We start from the raw sequence: 13,441 nt of genomic DNA on the forward strand, positions 1-13,441 counted from the left end.
GAGGTAGTGGCTGACTAACGCTTCCTGGGTACTTGTATCAGGCGTTGCTCTAAGTACTTCGCATGTAGTAGGTTACTGATCCCTCCTACAACGCTAGGACGTGGGAGCGCTCATTATCCCAAATTTAGGGACAAGGGAAGCAAGGCATAGAGATGGGATGTAACATACCCATGTTACCTGGGAAGCAGCAGGGTTACGATCGGCACCTGAGCAGGCTGGCCCCACATCGGTGCTCTTCACCAGGACACCCCAGTGCTTAGACAGGGGTGCCACGGAGCCCCGAGGAGGCCCACTGACCCCTGCGTGGAGACTGTCACTTACAGTTCCTCTGCCTCATGGGTCTAGGAGTTTCGTCATTTCACATCAAGGGCAGGGCTGTGCCACAGTGCCCAGCGTAAAATGTCCTCGTGTGTGTGGGAGCAACGAAGAGAGGGGTAGGGGGGCCTCCTTACTCTGCAAACCACAGCTCCTCCAGGCCGAGCATCATGGGATTCACCGTGTGCAGATGCTCCTCGTTCCATTGCCTGGCATTCCGGTAGACGCTGTGCCAGGGCACAGGGGCCCGGATCACTCTTTGCGGAAACGTGCGGGGCACACTCTCGATGAAGAGTCTCTTTCTCTCCGCTGGGTCGATGAGGATGTAATCAACTGTCACCAACAGGTGCACACTCAGTTAGCAAGCAAGGGACCCGGAGCCCTCTATGCCCTGAGCCCCGACACTCAGAGGTCAGCACGTGGAGACCCCCCGGCCCGCTGCCGCCCAGCCTTACCGATGCTTTTCATGAGGCTACTGTAATAGTCATTTTTCTTCTCCTCCACGAGGTCGTTCACCAGGGGTTCCAGGAAGGGACTTGTCAGCAGCGTGTTAGAAATCAACTTTGAAATCCGCACCATCACTTCGCCGTCTTCTGGAGCAATCATGTCTTTTCGGATTCCATTGGTCAAATAGTAATAGTATCTCTTCCATAAACAAACCGCCAGGAAAAAACGGATCATGGTTGGCGTGCTGTGCCCACCTGCCCACGCCTGGCAGTTCCCACAGCACCCATCCCACCCTTCACTCGCTGACAGTCATACTTTCTGGGCCTGTGACTTCACACTCATTGCACTAAGATCGCTTCACACTCACTGCACTAAGTTTTTCCCATGACTCTGGAGGCTTCAACCAAAGCCCGAGAGATTTCAGTGGGGTGAAAGGAAGGACTTGGCAAACGCCATGCGGACAGGAACAGAGGAGTGAGTACTGCGGCCGGAATCAAGGCAGCATATTCGATGAGCTCTAACGGGAGGAATGACAAGCTCCTCAAATGGACTCAAATAATTGCATCTGCTCAACAACAGTGATTGTCCACAGAGCGCTCTGACCCTGTGCTTCTAGCTGGCAGTCGGGGGGAAAAAATTCCCCAAGTCCAAGTGAGACTTAACGATAGTTCTAATCCAACCATGGCCTTCTGAGTTTAGAAAAGCAACACAAATGCCAAACGGAACAAAAATGGCCCATGTGAACTGTTGACTTCAGTAAGGTTTATTTATTTAGGGCTGCTGGATGGCTGAATGACTCTAGAAATGAGCCATTTCAGATGAATAAGAAGCACCAAGTGCAGGAAAAAGATCTGAAATCAGCTTTCTGCTTCAGTGCCAATTGTCCGGGGTCAAAAAAGGCTGAACTCACCTTCCTCCAAACTTAATGGAAGCTGCTTATAACCCACTTCCACACTTTCCTCATTATAAGGACTGCCTGGTGTGGCGAGAGAGGCTCTTGTTAAAATGCAGATTCACAGAACTCCCCCTCACACTCAGGCAGTCTGGGGTTTTTCTAAACAAGTACCCCAAGTGATTCTCATCTTCAGTCAATTTTGAGAAATTCTGCGTAGCTCCTAAGAGCTCAGAGACTCTGGCATCAGCCAGACCTGGCCTAAGTCCTAGTTTCGTGCCTCTTACTAATTGCATAACCTTGAGCAAGGTGTTGAATCAGCCTACACCCCAATTTCCACACCTGGACAACAGGAATACCAGAGTACCCCGGTCTTGACTGGGTGAGACATCTCTAGGACGTAGGACAGATTCTGTGCACAGTACACAGCACTGTGAGTTTTCACTGTTACTCATTTCACTGTACACTATAAACTCACGAGCTGTTTATTCTAAAGTTTTGTTGTTCTTCTTTGAAGACAGGGTTTAGAAACTCAGAAGTCTACCTGGAACCAAGCAGGTAATGTTGATGAGTGAAAGTTGTCTGGACATAAGAAAATAATCAGGAATGGTGGAGACTGTGACAAACTGGAATGTATTTCTCATCTAAAGAAGGGAGCTACTTCTCAGCTTCAAATAACTTAATTTTTTTCAAGAGAGGTTAGAAATCTAGCTTATGTGAGAGTTGCCTTATTTTCAAAACACATCTATAGGCCAAATTCAGGCCACAGTACAGTTGCCAAGTAAAATACAGGGTGTGTTGGGATATACTTACCCTAAAAAATGATTTGTTGTTTATCTGAAATTCTAATTTAACTGGTGTCCTATTTTGTGTTTTGTTTTTCAAAATCTGGCAACCTTAGCCTGTGGGTCACCGTTCTGCAACCTATACTCTAAGAGGACCCAAAGGCCCCGATTTCTAAGACTTATTCACACACACACACACACACACACACACCCTCACTCAGTAGTCTGTCGTAGGCTCTGGACTTTGGTACTGTAAAACATGCCCGGGGTGATTCTGCTGTTCAACCTTTTTAGAATCACTGGGATGCAAGAGTAATACTCACCCAACTGGGGAAAAGAAAGTAACAAGAACGTACCTCCAAGTCTGATTCGGATGGCTTGGCTTCTTTACTTTCCATTTCCATCTCCTCCTGTAGCATCACATTAATCTGTTCTTCTGGACTCATGGGTCTGCTTCCCGGCGAGGTCAAAAAGGTCCCCACCTCCTTCTTCCTGGGTAAGGAGATTAAGATGTCATAGGCCAACCTGGTCCTGAAAAGAAGTCACAGCTCAGCCCTTGGTTCTGTGCAGAGGTGCTGTGGTGTCAGGCCGACAAGCTCCAGCCAGGTGGGTGCCCTTGTGCAGTGGAAGCCCCTGTCCTCCGTGTAACAGGACACATCCTTCTAGTAGTAGGGTGCATCCTTCAAAGATGACCTCTAACCATGGAACACTTCATAGATACGGGAGCCTCGGTTTTGCTCAATTGGTTATTTTTATTTAGAGCCTAAAAGAATTTGGGGGTAAGGGGATTTGTGGAAAAAAACCTCATCCGTTACTGGGCGTCTAGGAATGCTTTGAAGCTAAGAAGCAGAGCACGGCTTTAATGAGACCATAGCCATCTTTGGCTCAGCCTGGTGTCCTGAAATCCCCTGTACCCAAGGGACACCTTACCCAGTGGGATCCTCTTTGTCTGCGGGGGAGAACTTCATTTTCTTCTTGTTGGGCTCTGATGAGCTTTTAGTTGCTAGAATAGTGGAGAAGAAAGACATCGGTGCTGGGCAGTGGCCTGCCTCTACCCACAAGGATGTGAACCTCAGGACAGTCCAGGAGCATATAAGGGGGGGACTTGGTGCAGAGGGATGAGGCAGGAGATGTGGGCTCTGGTCCCACCTGCACCACAATTACCTGTGCAGCCCTGAAAAAGTGACTTCCTTGCTCCAGGCCTCAGCTTCCCCGACTGTGAAATGGGCATGAACACACTTTCCACTCATCCACACATTTGACACGTATTAATAATACATGTCTGCTTAATTCACTCTCTAACCCTGTACGCTGTTTTCTAAACGCCAAGTGTATTATCGTTTAATATTTTTCTTTAAACAGATTCAGACTTTTAAACTTTATCTATTTGTTTTAAAGGGAACATTATGATTATCACAAATAGAAAAACTAGTATCATTTGCAATAAACATAATTATTGCAAATAGAAAAACCGTATCATTTGCAATAAACAGAAGATAACTACAAATAAATTTGACAAATGATAAAAACTCTATTATTAAGCTTTAACTAGATACTGTTACTTGCTTAAGTCTCTAGCCTAAGGAAATTAACAAGCAATAGAGAAGTGTTAAAGACATGCTAATACTAACTTGACATTTTGAGCGAATCAAAGAGAACTGAAGACTCAAGATATATTCTGAGTTCATACTTTAAGCTCCTCAATCTACTCCAAATAGAACAGTAACAGACTAAATACTCTTTAAAAATTAAAAGGACATTGTATTATTCAACAAGATGCTTTTCTGTGTGGACCAGAAATAAATACAGTGTGAAGTAAAAATCATAAAGTCGGCTTCAGGGTCTAGAAGCAGGCCGACGTAGGTGCTTGACACCTGGGGGAGCAATGATATAACTGTCTGATACCTGGGGGAGTAACAGAATCTGAAAGCACACCACGATTGTGGGGAACTGGAGCTGGGCTCACAGCATAAATCCAGGACTGAAGCAAGACCGCTCTACCCACGAAGACAGGTTGGAAAGACAGCAGCACTGCCATGCAGAAAAGTCACATGTATCCTCAATTCCCACGGTGGCCAGAGAGCAGAGAAAGGCTGACCATACGTGGCCAAGCCCCACACTGCCTCACAGATCAGATCTGAGCAATTTTGGGGATCCCCAAATATCCCCTTAGGATGGGAGCCCCAAGCCACCAACATAAGATCTGGTGCTAATGTGTGGTCCAAAGAGACCAGATGAAGATATATGGGGGGGGGGGGCGGGGGGGAAAGCTAGATTAAGAAGGATGAAAAGAGGACAGCCAATGTAAATATGATTACATTTATATGTGAGAACAAGCACAGCTAATCAATGGTGACAGAAAGCAGAGACTGGCTCTTCTGGGGCAGGATGGGGTTGGGTAGGGGAGAGAACTGATTGGAAAGGAGCACAAGGGAGCTTTCTCTAGAGACAGAGATGCCCTGTATCTTGTCAGGGTGGTCATTATACGGTGTAAAGAATAGTCGAAACTCACCGAACAGAACACTTAGGATCTTTTATTGTATGTGAATTACACCTCAATAAAAAACGGGGAAGATGCATGCAGCAAGAAGGGAAAAGACTCTCCACATAAGACTGCAAACTAAGATCCAAGAACACATGAGAAAAACCACTATTAGAAAAGACAGCCACTGAACTCAGCAATCAAGGAATAAGATTTACAAATGGAAATAATATAGCAATACCAATATTATTCCAAAATAAATGTTTAAGATCCTCCAAATGAAGAGTGAAAGGGCTATGCCCATAGTAGAGTAAGAAATAGGCTGGGGTGGCACCCCTAAGTGGAACCAATTAGAAAGCTTGAAAATGAAAAGATGTTGTCATTAAAACAAAAAACATCCATTAGACATGATAAACTCAAGACTGAACAGAGCTGAAGAGCAAATTAGTGAATCGGAAGATATCAGTGAGAAATTCACCCACGTACAGTGCAGAGAGAAAAATGAAAAATATGAGACGTTTGAAATAAAGTTTGAGAAGAGCTCAAAATATGAGTTTGAGACAGAGGGCAGATTGAGAAGCTCCAACATAGGGCTAATGAAAATTAGTAAATACACTTAGGCAGATATATGTGTACCCAGTGGGATTACATAAAATGAATACTTATAAAGTACTAGGTCAGCAGCTTCCAAGCTGGGCCCCAATGACCCCCGCGGCCTCCTGGTGTCACCCTGTGAAGTCCTCATGAGTGTAGGCTTGGCCTAGCAACTCACTTCTAACAAACAGAATATGACGAAGGTGATAAAATGTCCCTTCCAAAGTTAAGTTCCAAGCAGAGGGTGGTTTCTGTCTTGCTGGCTCTCTTCTCTCTCTCTTGCCCTCTCGTTTGCTCCCTCTGAGGGGGACCAGAAGTTATGTCCTGAACTGCCCTACGGAGAGGCCCAAGTGGCAAGAAGCTGATGTCCATGGCCAAGAGGCCGCACAAACCTGAGCACGTAAGTGCACTCGGAGGAGGATTCTTCCCTAGTGACCTTTAGATGACTGGGCCTTGGCTGACGCCTTGATTGTATGCTTGTGAGAGACTCTGAGCCAGAACCCCCCAGAATAAGTCATGTCCAGATTCCTGACCCACAGAAATCATAAGATAATAAATGGTGGTTGTTTTAGACCATTACGTTTTGGGGTAACGGGTCATACAGCAATCAATGACACCAGTGACAGAGAACAGTGCTTGGTGCATGGTAACTGTAAGGTTAGCCATTGCAATCATTCCCATTTCACAGATGAGAACACTGAGGCTCTCGGAGGCTACCCAAAGTTAGCTGCAGCAAAAGGTGGAGCCGCTAGAACCCAGGATTACACATCTCACACCAAAGCCCCATCCTGAGTTGGTATGGCACCCTGCCACAAATACCTGATGGCAGCTTCTCAACGACCCTTTCCTTAGGGGCACTGATGGTGACTGGCTGGCAGGCCTTCAGCAGGCCCTTGAGCTTCAAGTCCTGGGCCATCAGGGAGTAATTGTTGGCAATGGAGTCGCTGGGTCCACGGTGGTGCTGTTGCTCTTTGAAGGGTACAGCCAAGGTCCATGATGTGCGTTGCATCAAGGGGGGATGAAAGCTATGCGACATGACCATCTGCAAGGGAAGAAATGCAGAGTGAGACACAATCAGGACGTCTCTTGTGGAGCCTGGGTTTGGAGGGGCCCACCAGGCTGTGGCCTCGCTGAGACTCACGGAGTCCCACATGCCGCATGACCTTTCTACTTTCCGCAAACTCAGTGCAAATACTTCCTGAATGGACACCAACTGTACTTCTCTGACCACTGTGAGCATGATTTCTGATGTCAAGGATAACAGCTGGCTTTCAATAAACAGTAAGTTTGTGAGTCAGGTAATTTATCTCTATTGCCTTTATGCCTTGCAGACACGGCTATAAGGTAGAAATAATTGTTCTCATTATACAATCCAAGATGCAGAAGTTTGGCGAGCTTAAATAACACAGCAGGAATGTGAGAAGGCCAGGTTCTAGCTCACCTTTGAGCTACTGCACAGCCCTTTCTCCCTCACTGCTGTAGCCTTTTCCGGTGGCCAAAATGACCAAAGCCACTAATCCCACTTGTCAGGTCTTGACTGTTTGGCCCCCCACTAGTACCAGCAGCAGGACAACAGACCCGTGAGCATACCTTGTAGAGTTCAGATGGTTCCTCGTTAGCAGACGCAGGCAGAGGCGGCAGCTCTGGCTGCATCTGGATGCGGCTCATGTGATGTATCGAGTCACTCTTGGGGATCTGTGGGAAATGGAAACAAAGCCACTCTTCAGGAATTAGGGAAGATTTCCAAGCCTGTAGCTTGGTGAGGAATAAAGACATCCTCCAGGGAAGGTTTTGGGCACAGAGTTCTGCCCACAAAACACTTTGCTCATCCCCAACAATTGTGTAGGCTTCATTTTTCAATCATCAATATGTCTCCTCCTTCGCCTCCTCGTGTGGGAAAAAGTCTTCCTTGGAATGAAGCCAGCATAGAGGAAACCAGAGCCACCAGAAGGAGAAAAACAGACTCCCAGTGACAACAACTGGACCCCTGGATCCAACTTGGACTTCTTGGTTATTTGAGCCCATCGGTTTCCTTTTGGGTTTGAGCCAGGGTGAATTTTATTTCTGTCCCTCTATACTGGGAGATGGTCATCCAAGGGATAGACACAGAGGCAGCTGAGTCACCCAACAAAGAGATAAGCTGCCCTTGGGATAACAAGGAAGAAAGCAAACCAACATACAGCATTCTGCAGAACACAATGGAGAGAAGCAAAACCTCTGAAGAACAAATTAAACTCTGAGTTAGTTATAGGCACAGACTAAGATGTATACACACAGATCCACAAATACCCTGATGGCAGAAAACATCTCAGTCCATGGGACGGGAACACATGGGAGACACGCAAGATCGGCAGATCTAGAAACCAATTCCCAAACAGAACAAAGGGTTTTCTTGACCACACCTGGCTAAGAATTCTCTGGGGTGCCTTCAAGGGGATGAGATGGAGATTTCTGTATGAGCTACCCAGCTATGCAAAAACAGTTTGTTAAAAATATTGACGCTTAAGTGTCCTGTTACATTACTGGGAATTTTCACTTCAGAGGGTGGACCGCATCATTATCAACAAATCTACTTTCATTTCATAGTGTTTCTATTGAAAATGCTCCTCTGAGCCTTCAGTGGATGCCCAGCTAGTGTATCTTGGCTTCAACCACCAACATTCTGTCACCGAGATTGGGTAGAGCTATTCCTTTCAGGTGGCTGATTTCTGACTACAAGTGATGTTTGCATGTCCTTCATAGAACCATTTCCAAATGTTCTCCTGAGGACTTGCTACAGCAGAATCACTCGATGCTTAGCTGAATATACAGATTACAGAGCCCCACTCCAAATGTCTGGATCAGCATCTTGGGGAATGAACCTGTCTCTATGTTTCTAAGATGCCCCTCAGGATATTCTGATGTGTAGCCAATGTTGGGAACTGTTGGGAGGGAATATATGGTCGAATGGCCTTGGAAGGGAAGGGAAAGGAACAACAGGTATCTATTCTTCATATTTTCACTGTAAAACTTGAGGATTGGACCCAAATGCCTAATTCAGCAAAAAGCCTATTTCAAAGGACACAACATAAAAATGTGCTTAGCACACTTGCTCAGTCGAGGGAATCTAACATGGCAATCGGTCTCTGAAACATCCCCTTCCCACCCACTCCCATATTCCCACGTTGAAAATACAGGTTAAAAAAAGAAATACACCTTAAAATTCGTACATACCTCCTGAGATGAGCAATCCATGTCATTCATGTTGTATGTTCTGACTGGACCTATTAAAAAATGAATAGACAGCTCTCAGTTTCTGTCTCTCCTGCCAGTGGCTCTGAAATTCACACTTTCTTATAGCATCATGGGGATGACACAGAAAATGGAACTTTCCAGATGTTCTGAAAGCTCTGTTCACAGGGCTGCCTCTCTGAGGTCACAGACTTCCGCCCCCGCTGAGGAATTCCCTGGTAGAAGAGTAAGACTTATGCACACAGAACCATAAATAACCAGAAAAGGCAGAGAGAAAAGAAAGCTAGAGAATATAGAGCAGCACTGGGGTTCTGCTGGGCTTTTGCTGTGGTTCCAGCTCCTCCTGCGATGGCCACTCTTCCCTTCTAATTAAGTGGCTCTTCTCTTGGAACCAAGTTCAGTGGAGAGGAAAAATGGAAGCAGTGTGACACACAAAAAAGGGAATAGGGAGGAAGCACCCCACCAAACAATACCCCTGGCAGCCTGAACTCTTCACTCTTCTTCTGTCCAGGCTGTTTTAACACCGGAGGTGCTGCACCCGGGCACTGGGGCCCGTAACCAGGCCTCAGCGTCTGTTGCTAAGGAAGTAGAGGCCTCTGCTGTGCCTACACAAGACTGGGCTTGACTTCACTCAGTGTCTTGGTGTCTCCCTTTGCTGGAGGCCCAGCTGGACAGCAGGAAATATGATGACAGAAGGGAAGACAGAGGGTGTTTAGCAATGATCCAGGAATGTAGAGGTGAGTTGCAATAAAGGGCTGTGCCTTTGGAGAAGTCTAAATGCATGTTGTGTGGCAGTTAAAATTCTTGGACTCTAGAGGTGGACAGGTCTGGGTTCAGATGCTGCCCTTCCTGTTAATTAGCTACACGGCTTGGGCAAGTTGCTTGTCTCTCCAAGTGTCCTTTTTTTAATGTAGATGGCAACAATGTGAGCACTTACCTCAGAGGGTAGGTTTGAATGTTTCACAAGATAATGCCTGTAAAGCAATTTGCATGCAGTAGAAGGATGACCAATTTATCCCAGTTTTCTGAGACTGTCTGGGTTTTAACACTATTAAGTCCTGCATCCTGGGAACGCCCTCAGTCCTGGAAAAACTGGGACAGTTTGGTCACCCGACATAGTATATATTGTGGCTCACATCATTCTTATAAACACAGAAACACACACACACACTTGCACACATACACTCACACACACAAGTCACGATATTAGCTGCTGCCCACACACTCAAAGCACTTGTTACGGTCACCTTCAAGTTCTCTCAAAATCAAGTTAGACTTAATTGAGTTCTTTTGGGTGCCATGCTCCCCTATTTTTTTCATTCAATTTTTCCCCCCAAACTCCATGACGTTCCCATTTTATGGATGAAGAAACCAAAACCGAGAGAGCTACATGGCTTTTTCAAGTTGACACAACCCATAAGTAGCGCTGACACAATTTGAACCCTGTCCTTGAGACTCCAGAGCTCAATGCTCTTCCTGTAAGCGCCTGTTCAGAAGACAAACACTTCTGAGGCGTTCCTGCGGAGCACCAGTACTTCCATTTCTCCTTTTCCTTGCTTCTTTCTCAAAGTTGGGCTCGCCAGACTTTCAAAATAAACCTGCGGTTTCCCATCTCTTATATATGTACCCTCTACCATAAGGCATAGATATGCTTCAAAGAGTGTTTGGAGTAAATGAGCCAGTAGCAGAGTTTGAGACTTTGGTTTAGACAGAAATGGGGTTATTACCAGGCCCCCTATAAAAGGGCAGGAAAGCCCATGGCCCACCAAAAAACCAGCAGCTGTAACCAATAAAGAAATGGAAAGGGCCTGGTAATGGTGCTAATAAGCCCCACGACCCTGTGGGCGAGTAGGAGACATGCCTCCCTCTGAAATTGAGTGTGTTTCGAGTCCAGCTGTGTTGAAAAACAGCGAAGCAATAATAGTAGTTTCCATTTACTGAGCTATCCCCAATGCTGGCACTGTTGCTAAGCATTTCATGACCATTATGTCTCCATATCTTCTCAACGACCCAGAAGATAAATACAACTGTTACCTCAAGTTTTCTGGATGAGAGACCTGAAGCACAGGTTAGGTAACCTGCCCTAGTCACTCCGCAAGGTCAGCGTTGCAAAGTTGGGACAGATTCAAGTCCACGGCTTTAACCCAAAACCTACATGTGGTGTGAAGAAAGATGGAAAATAAATAAAATATGTACCAAGGAGAATCAAAATGCCACCCCCAACCCACCCCGGGCTCCCTCACCTGTACCAGAACTGTCTGGCTTAACCGTCTGTTTGATAGTCTCAAGAGAGGACACAGGCTTCAAGTCCCTCGACCTGCTCAACTCCAAGCACATAGGGTTGTCAGACAGAACACAGGATGCCCAGTTAAACTAGAATTTGAGGGGAACAACAAAGAATTTTTTAGCATAAGTTCCATATGTTCCATTCAATATTTGGGAGATACTTACATTAAAAAGTTATCTGTTGTTCACCTGAAATTGAAGTTGAACCAAATGTCCTGTATTCTTATTTGCTAAATCTGGCAATACGGGGAGAAGAGGTCCCAGGGGTTAGGGTGTCCTCATGTCCGGTGGTATGAACAGTGTAGGGTCTCAATCTGTTGCTGGAAAATTTTCACACATTTCTCCTTCCGAGCCCAGCGCTCTTGGCAGATCTTTTCTGAGGCCTGAAATGGCTGCTCAGCCAGAGGCAGTAACTGCGGAGAAGCACCGAAGAGACTGCCCATGGATTTGTCTTACTGACCCATCAAAGGGTCATCAAGAGCCAAGTCCTGATGCTATGGAGAGATGCTAAGACCTCCGCCACCAGGCAATCCATAATGTGGTGGAGGTGGCAGCCAACACACAAGGGAAAGCAAAACCTGGCTGGCCCTACAAAAATGACAGCCGTGGGAGGAATTAGGGGATTCACAGAGGCGCCCCTAGATGGCACCCTTGCACAAAAATCCCAGTGGAGGCCTCGCCTGTACCCATCCTACCGCCCCTGAATCAAGTGCATGAAGCCGCACAGGACTGGCGGAGCCTTAACAATTTAGGGAAACTCTTGGCCCACGTTCTCCTGGCTCCGCCATCAGCTCCCCTTTTCTTGGCTGTTGTGGAGTTAAGAGCCGGATCCCTTAGCTGCGGCTGCTTCTTATCCGCAAACTTATTTCTGTATCCACCAGCCTGATTATTTCTAGAACTAGTCGTTGGTAGAAGGAACACCATCAAAAATCGGGGAGCCTCTCCTGCGTTCCAGACGCAGGAGTCATTGTGCTGAGTCATTTACAGCCATTCTTGCACCCGGCCTCACTACAACCCTGGGACGGCGTTGCTCTTTGCCCAAACAGTTGTTTCCAGGATGCTATGGACACAGGTCGCAGAGGAGAGCTAGGTCAACAGGTCCCCGGCCAGGGCTCAGGTCCATCATTTTACAGGTGAAGCCCAGGCTCAGACAGAGACGTCATCCAAGGCCACACAGTGAGTCAACCCAGGAACAGAGCCCAGGATGGTTGGGACCCCCTCCCCCCCCAGCCCATGGTCTTTACCCAGAATGCTCTACGGCAGTGGTTCTCAACCAGGGAAAATTGTGACCCCGCCCCCAGGGGACGTTTGGCAATGTTTTGGTTGTCACAACTGGGGGGAAGGTAGTGGGTCGAGGCCAGGGTTGCTGCGAAACCCCCACAACGCACCGTAAAATGGTCCCCCCCAAAATGTCAACAGCGCTGCCACGGAGAAAGGAAGCATGTGTTCCGGCTCCGACGTGGACCTGAGGGGCTTGGGTTTGCACTTTTTCATCTATAACAAATGGAGCTACGGCTCTAATGGGTCGGTGGGGGTCTCACCAGCGGAGGCCTACATTCCTGTGACGCTCAGAACCTTCTAGTCAAAATCCTACCTCATGACTTGTGTGCCCTGAGCTCCGGAGATGCTTCCCGAAGAGTCGGTTCAGGGCATTTTAGGTTGGGGACGCCCTCGGCGCCGGCGAAAGCCCACGCTCAGCGGCCAGTCCACCTGTCTCGGAGGTCACCTGAGCACCCTCCCTTCAAGACAAGAGAGTAGGAAGGACAACTCTCTCTGAGCCTGACTTTCCTCATCTGTACACCTCTCGGGCTTGCCCGGGTGGCTCCAACAGGCTGAGGGAGAGAAGCGCGCTTTGCAAAAGGCGCGGCTCGGCGGCTTGGTGGGCCTTTACCAGAACGTCGGCGGCTCAGGTGTGGCGCGTGGAGCGCGGCAGAGCGGAGGGGCGGAGAAAGGCGGCCGAGGGGCGGGGCGCGGGGTGAGGGGCGGGGCCCGGGCCGAGGGGCGGGGCGTGGGGCCTCGGATGAGGGGCAGGGCGCGGGGCGCGGTCCGGGGCGCGGGGCGGGGCCCGGGCCGAGGGGCGGGGCGCAGGGGCTCCTGATGAGGAGAAGGGCGCGGGGCGGGGCCCGGGGCGGGGCCCGGGCCGAGGGGCGGGGCGTGGGGCCTCGGATGAGGGGCAGGGCGCGGGGCGCGGTCCGGGGCCCGGGCCGAGGGGCGGGGCGCAGGGGCCTGGGATGAGGGACGAGGGGCGGGGCGTAGGGCGCGGGACGAGGGGCGGGGCGCGGTGCGAGGGGCGGGGCGTGGGGCCCCTGATGAGGAGAAGGGCGCGGTCCGGGGCGCGGGGCGGGGCCCGGCCCGAGGGGCGGGGCGCAGGGGCCCGGGATGAGGGACGAGGGGCGGGGCGTGGGGCGC

At 48.7% G+C, this 13,441-nt stretch overlaps 1 protein-coding gene across 4 annotated transcripts in view; it reads right to left on the reverse strand.

Annotated features, from left to right (window-relative positions):
- The window catches only part of DNAH3 (dynein axonemal heavy chain 3), a 121,555-nt gene extending 108,651 nt beyond the window's left edge, over positions 1–12,904 (reverse strand). For 2 of the 4 annotated variants that reach the window (XM_033102056.1, XM_033102053.1), the window contains exons 1-8: positions 9,220–9,282; positions 8,729–8,778; positions 7,106–7,210; positions 6,335–6,557; positions 3,370–3,442; positions 2,796–2,931; positions 771–960; positions 453–648 (exon numbers count right to left, since the gene is read on the reverse strand). In XM_033102056.1, coding sequence (XP_032957947.1) covers positions 453–648; positions 771–960; positions 2,796–2,931; positions 3,370–3,442; positions 6,335–6,557; positions 7,106–7,210; positions 8,729–8,758 — 953 coding nt within the window. In that variant the 5' untranslated portion in view covers positions 8,759–8,778; positions 9,220–9,282. Of the gene's footprint in view, positions 1–452; positions 649–770; positions 961–2,795; positions 2,932–3,369; positions 3,443–6,334; positions 6,558–7,105; positions 7,211–8,728; positions 8,779–9,219; positions 9,283–10,780; positions 10,898–10,989; positions 11,080–12,626 lie in introns of those variants that run through there. The other 2 variants (XM_033102055.1, XM_033102054.1) reach the window with 2 other exon arrangements.
- Positions 12,905–13,441: the final 537 nt, after the last annotated feature.

This window comes from Rhinolophus ferrumequinum, assembly GCF_004115265.2.
Source record: "Rhinolophus ferrumequinum isolate MPI-CBG mRhiFer1 chromosome 15 unlocalized genomic scaffold, mRhiFer1_v1.p scaffold_54_arrow_ctg1_1, whole genome shotgun sequence".
NCBI lineage: Eukaryota > Metazoa > Chordata > Mammalia > Chiroptera > Rhinolophidae > Rhinolophus > Rhinolophus ferrumequinum.